This window comes from Trachemys scripta, chromosome 19 (assembly GCF_013100865.1).
Source record: "Trachemys scripta elegans isolate TJP31775 chromosome 19, CAS_Tse_1.0, whole genome shotgun sequence".
NCBI lineage: Eukaryota > Metazoa > Chordata > Testudines > Emydidae > Trachemys > Trachemys scripta.
The window spans coordinates 16,079,221-16,085,220 of record NC_048316.1 but is presented as its reverse complement, the minus strand read 5'-3'; the positions used below and the strand labels follow the sequence as shown (position 1 = coordinate 16,085,220).

Here is a 6,000-nt window from a genome sequence, read left to right as displayed (position 1 = left end):
GTAACTTCAAATCAAAGGGCGAGTTAAACCGATGCATGGAGGAGTTCGGGGCTCTTAGCGGCGTGAGTCCTAGGGCAGAGGGTTATGTACCAAGCCTGCAAAGAAGGGGGTTAGAATGGAAGCCGCTGACACAACTTTCACTGCGCGTTGGGGCTCTCCAGCGGCGCGCCGTGCCCATGCCAGCTACAGGCGCTAACCGGGGAGGCTAAGGGTCGGGGATCTATATTTTTGCCAGCCGGGAAAGGGTTAAGAAGCTAAAACAAGCAGCCGAAGGTGGGGGACGTGGGGAGTGATCTCTGCCGAGTCTCTCTTGCTGCAATAAATCGGCTTAAAGGACGGGAGCGCAGAAGCCAGGAAGGATTAAAGAAAAGTCTGTCTAATACACAGCCGCCGGAGAGGGAGCGGAATAAGGGAAGGCGGGCGGGGCAGGCGAGCAATGAGTGGAGATTTCATCCAAAACTCGGGCAGCTGATTTGAATTCCTCGGGCAGCCTGCGCGCAAGCAGAGAGAGAGAGAGGCAGGCGCGCCGCCCAGGTGCAGCGTCTCCTGCTCGTTTCGGGCTCTGCCTCCCGCCCGATCCCCTCCTCCTTCCTCTTCCTCCCGCCCCGGACGCCAGCGGGCAGCGATGTTTGACCCACGCCGCTGTCCCGTCGTCCCCGACCCTCCCATGCCCCGCTCCGGATCGCCCTGCGGAAGGCTGGGGCGCTTCTGAACCAGATGGAGTTCTTATTCCGGGGGCCAACATGCGAAAGATGAACTACCTGCGCCTTTGCTGTCTACTTTGGGACCTCCTGGATGCGGTGCTGGGTGAGTGACCCCCCCCAGCTTTGGGGGCTTTGATTCCATCCCCCGAAGGAATGAAAAGGATCCGGGGCGAATCCCCAGCTGGCCTAAATCAAACCTAGGGGGTAAATCCGCGCGAAGTGTTGAGGATCTGGCCCCTGGTGGGATTTTTGTAACGCGCTTGGATACTTTCCTGGACAGTCTCTGTGCAGCTCTTCCCTTGGGGCGAGCCGGGTTTGGGTTTCGTTGGAGGGGGGGCTGGGGGCCGGCAAGGGGGGTTTGGGGCGGGGGGGTTTGGGGGCTGCAAGGGGGGTTGTTTGGGGACGTTGTTTCGTTGGGGTTTGGGGGCTGCAAGGGGGGTTGTTTAGGAGGGTTGTTTCGTTGGGGGTTGAGGGCTGTAAGGGGGGTTGTTTTGTGTGTGTGTGTTTGGGGGGGGGGGTTCATGCCAGCCCCATCCTTCCCCTTCGGCTGGTGGCTGCAGAAGGCAGGTCTCTGGCGCTGCCAGGCGCTCCCCGGTGGGGAGAGGAGCGACAATCAGGGCGCATTGTGCGGCGCTAGTTACGAATAATAACCCGCCGATTGCGGCTGATGAGCTGGGGGCCGGGGTTAGTCCCGGGCAAACACAACCGGCGCCAACTCTGCGTGCGTGGAAATCAAACCCGCCCGAGTGATTTACAAACGTGTGCGGGGGTGGGGGGCAGAGCCCAGGTCAGAGAACGGAACCCCCGTCAGGAGAGCTGCTGGCTTTCTACTCCTGCAAGAGTCCCCACTCCGGAGCTGCACCTGTTAGTTCGCTGGAGGTTTACACGCCTATCCGGACTGAGTTCGGTTTAAAGGGATGGGAGCACAAAGACTTGGCCTGGGGGCGGGCAAGCGCGCCGGAGCTAGTGATCTGAGACTGGTGGGGGCTGGCAGCAGTGTCCCCCTCCCCTGCAATTCGCTGACCTCCGACCCTTCACACACCCCTTTTCCTTTCCGCGGGGTGCGGGGGGGCACTGCCCGGGCACGGTGTCAGCGCAGGGCAAGAGGCTCTGAAATCTCAACCCGCCCTTTCCTGGGGTTCAGCCGCCCTGCCCCGCTGCGGGGCTTCCTCCTCCTCTCCGGCTGGGAAGAGGCTGATGGGGAGAGAGGGGGGATGTTCAGGGGGCTGATTTGCTCAATGCCCCTTTCCTCGCCCCCCCTGCTCGGTCGGGGTGGTTTTTAAACAAACCAGCCCTACGCTGGGCCCGGGGTGTTTGCAAATTGCCCCGCGATCGCATTGCAACCTCCCCGGTGCGACACCCAGCGCAATCCTGCCTCGGGAGAGTGTGTGTGCGGGGGGGCACGTCCAGCGAGCCCCCAGGGTGACGGCTATCCTGGTAGCAGGGAAGCAGACCCCCCCTCCACACACACACACACACACACACACACGGTGCCGGGCGCTGGGCTCCCGCCTGGCCATGCAGACGCCGGGGCTCTGCCGCGCAACATCTGGGCAGAGGAGAGAGGGGACAGCAGGCAACTCCAGCTGCAAACTAATCGCATCCCCCTCGGAGCCGCCCGTCGGCACAGCTGGGGGGAGGGACCCGTCTGGTCCCCCTGGAGCGGCCGCGGAGATGCGCCGGTGGGCGGTTGTGTAACGCCCGGTCCGTGGCGCAGAGAACGCGCTTTCCAAAGGCGGCTCGCTGGCTCGATGCTGCTCTCCCCGGTGTGTCTCTGCCCGCAGGAGGTGGCCTGGGGGGAGCCGCCCGCTGAGCGCCCCCGGTCCCGTTGGAGATGCTCCGGGGGGGCACCGGCTGCGGTGCCCGGGTCCGAGAGGGGGCGCCCTTGGCAGCCGGCAGAGGCCGCTTCTCGCGCGGGCTCCCAGCCAGCCGGGCTCAGTTTGCAAACTCCTGCGGGACCCCCCAAGCAACTCGGTCTGCGGCCCCCAGCCCCGGGCTGCGCCTCTCGCGGGGCCGGGCCGGCGGCTTTGTTCTGGGGTTTGAATAATAGAAACCGGGCTGGGCTGGGACCGTCTTCTTTCAAGCGGGCTCCGGGATGGTGAAATGTTAATAGCCAGGAAAGCATTTCATCTGTCTCCAGCTCTGCGCAGCGCCAGGCACGGTGCATATTCCCGGCCATGTTAGCCGGAGATCCCCGGGCCCACGCCTGGTTGTGCCGGAGGCTGCCTACGTGGCTGGCCTGTTACCTGGGATGCCCAGTGTATATAGGGAGGGTCCCTTTCCCAGAGCCCAGCTCTGGGGCTGGGCAGACTGGGGTACCTCACCCATTCTAAGTGGGGACACATCCGGCAGGTGGCCCTGGGGCAGGAGGGTGGCTGGGATCTACTGGCTGCCCATTGGCTAGGGTAGCGTTTGACACGTGTTGCCCAGCACGTTTGCAGCGGCGGGGTAGCCATGTTGGTTCTGGGATAGGAGGGAGACCGAGTGGGTGAAGGGTTTTACTGGAGCAACTTGAAGCTACTGAGATCTTCAGAGCTGGGGAAGGAAGCCAAGAGCGTCCGAGCTAACCACTCATAGCCAGCAGGCCCAGCTGTACAGGGGCGAAGAGAGGTCGTGCCCAGCACATCCCGTTGCACTAGATGAAGCGCCTATCCTGGCAAACCCAGCCTCCCGTCCCAACCCTTCACTGGGGCACTGGGAATGGCAGGGAGAGGGGAGCCCCATTCCTCTCTGCCACGTCTCCGGCTTCCTTAGCTGTGGTTTAACTGCCTGACCTGGCCTCTTACTCCTTGTCCTGACCTACCCTGGAGGATCTGTAGCTACCCAGAGAAATAGTTTGCCCTTCAGCGCTGGGCTGACACAGCCGGGCCTCCCTTTCACATCACTTGGCCCCAGAGGCGGGGAAGCAGGTTTATTTGCTCAGGGCTGAGTTCATTTCGCCCTGGTGTCTGGTTTGATCTTCTTTTATCCTCCAACGGCCTTTCCCCGGCTGTGGCCTGCAGACAGTGACCCAGTTCTCACGCCGTGAGTGATCTCGCCCGCCACGGCCCCCTTCGCCAGCTTTCATCGAAGTCCCCTGCAGGCTGGCCTCCGGTGGTTGCAGTCTGGTCAGCACTTGGGAGAGGTGAAAGGGAAGTCCGTCAAAACCTGGCCGGGAGAGCTGAGTTGTGCTTTCTCGGGGTTTGGAAAGCGCCTGAGAGCACCAGGGAAAGAAAGAGGACGGCGGGTTTTCTTTTGTGCTGTACTCGACACCCGCCAGGAAGGCTGCTGTCAGCTGCAGCGTCCAAGTGTGACGGGGAGCGAGGTACTTGCTTTCCACCCAGCTTAACCATTGACACATGGGGGCTGTTTCTTCTTCGCTTAAAGTCCATTTGCTCGGCTCAGCACAGCAGAGGGTGGCTCTGTGCCAGCTTGGCACTTCCCTGGCAGCCTCCAGAACCCAGGACTTGTGCAGTCCCTGGCATAACGTAGACCAGGCCCGGGGGCTGCTCTGACTTACCTCACCTGCAGTGTCTCTCTAAGGAGCTGCCCAGTACAGCCAGAGTGCAGTGCGGACTGGCCACCTCTCCTCCCTCCCCTGACACCCCTCCAGCCACACGGGCAGCATGCCGCAAGGCCTCCCAGGGGGACCAGTGTGGGGCTGGTCGCTGGCTTTATGCCTCCAGGGAATCCACAGGCATTGTGTTCCCTGTATGCCCACAGAGTCGGCGCCTAGGAGCTGCAGCGGAGTGCAGGCCTCCCCTGCAGCAGTGTGATTGGGGGTGTTAAATGCTGCCCCCCCCCCCCCAGCCCCAGGGGAGTGAGCAGAGAATGCAGATTGAGTGCCATTTAACGCTCGCTTTGTAAGCTGTGAAAGGTGCAGGGCAGGAGGGGTTCAGGCCCAGTCAGGATCCAGTAACTTCTCCGAGGGACGCACTCTTTGTAGCGGGTTGGGGCGGAGAGTGGGATCGGGGCACGCTTTTTAAATGCACATCTCGGTTATCATGTAGGGACCTGAGCGCTGGTGAAAGATCCGGCCTTATGGTGCCTGAGCACTTCACCGTGCCCTGTGAGGGAGGGAAGTGCTGTTCTCCCTTATGACCTAATAAATGGGGGAAACTGAGGCTTAGAGGGACTTACAGGGAGCTTGTGGCAAAGCTAGGAATCGAACCCAGGTCTCCGGCTAATGACCTAACTGCTGGGTCTCTCTCTTCTGATGTGACAAGCTTTTAAAAAAAAACCCTGCCAAGCTAGGCAATTAGAGTGCTGCGAACACTGTTTGTCATGCTGCTCTCAATCCTCCCAGTTTGCGCTGCCCCCATCTGTCTGTACCCACCTACTGTCTCTTCTCTGACACATTGTCAATGGTTGGGGCAGGGCCGTCTTTCTGTCAGACGTTTGTACTGCACCTAGCACAACAGGGTCCGATCTCTGGTTGGGCTTCTTGGCGCTACCACAGGACAAATAATAAATAAAGGTGTCATTGGGAAGGATCTTTGTTGCAGATTGTGTTTCCCCTGGCTACAAAACAAGCTGTGCTGAGGGGATAAAGCCACCTAAGAGCCTTTCTGTTGCCTCTGAGTCTCTTGATCCAGGATTCCAGCCCAAACGGACCCTCCCGAGTGAAGTAAACTTGACAATCTGGGTTCGTGGCTCAGGGGAATGGCTGGAGGCCACAGGCCATGTCAGCCAGCCCCATGCGATGCAGTGGAAATGTCAGTGCAGGATTCTCCTTCCTGGAGAAGGTGACCCCAGTCCACATGAGGGTTGTGGTAGGGTGCACCATAGACAGCTGCAGCAGGGAGCCTTGTCTAATGGTTAGGGGGGGGGGGGGGGGGGGGTTGAGCTGGCGCCCTCGGGGGGCGGGGGGGTTGCCCGGGGGTGGTGGCATAAGCTGGGGGGGGAGGAGCAGAAAAGTGTGTATGTGAAAGAGAGAAAATCGTTGAGGCCATCTCTGTGCTGCAGAAAGAGCAGCAATGAACATAAGAAAACCCTAATCGCTTCAGGAGGTAGCGTGGTCCCGTGGGACACTGAATTAGGCTCAGGAGACTTCGGGCGTGTCTGCATGGACACTTAGGGCGTGTCTACCCTAGAAACACTCCAGTTGCACGGCACTGCTGTAGTGCTTCAGTGTAGACATTGACCCCTCCTGTCGTTACTAAATCCACCTCCCCGAGAGGCGGGACCTCGGTTGATGGAAGAATTCTTCTGTCCACCTACTGCTCTCTGCACTAGGTCAGCTTGACTATGTCTTGGGGAGGGTGAATTTTTCACACCCCGGAGTGACGTAGCTGGACTGACCTAACTTTCTATTGTA

General features: G+C 60.4%; 1 protein-coding gene across 2 annotated transcripts in view; it reads left to right on the top strand.

The window, feature by feature from the left end:
* The first annotated feature begins 290 nt into the window (after nucleotides 1-290).
* The window catches only part of IGSF21 (immunoglobin superfamily member 21), a 270,539-nt gene continuing 264,829 nt past the window's right edge, over nucleotides 291-6,000 (top strand). Inside the window, exon 1 of one of the 2 annotated variants that reach the window (XM_034753550.1) lies at nucleotides 291-807. In XM_034753550.1, coding sequence (XP_034609441.1) covers nucleotides 744-807 — 64 coding nt within the window. In that variant the 5' untranslated portion in view covers nucleotides 291-743. The remainder of the gene's footprint in view (nucleotides 808-6,000) is intronic. The other variant, XM_034753548.1, reaches the window with a different exon arrangement.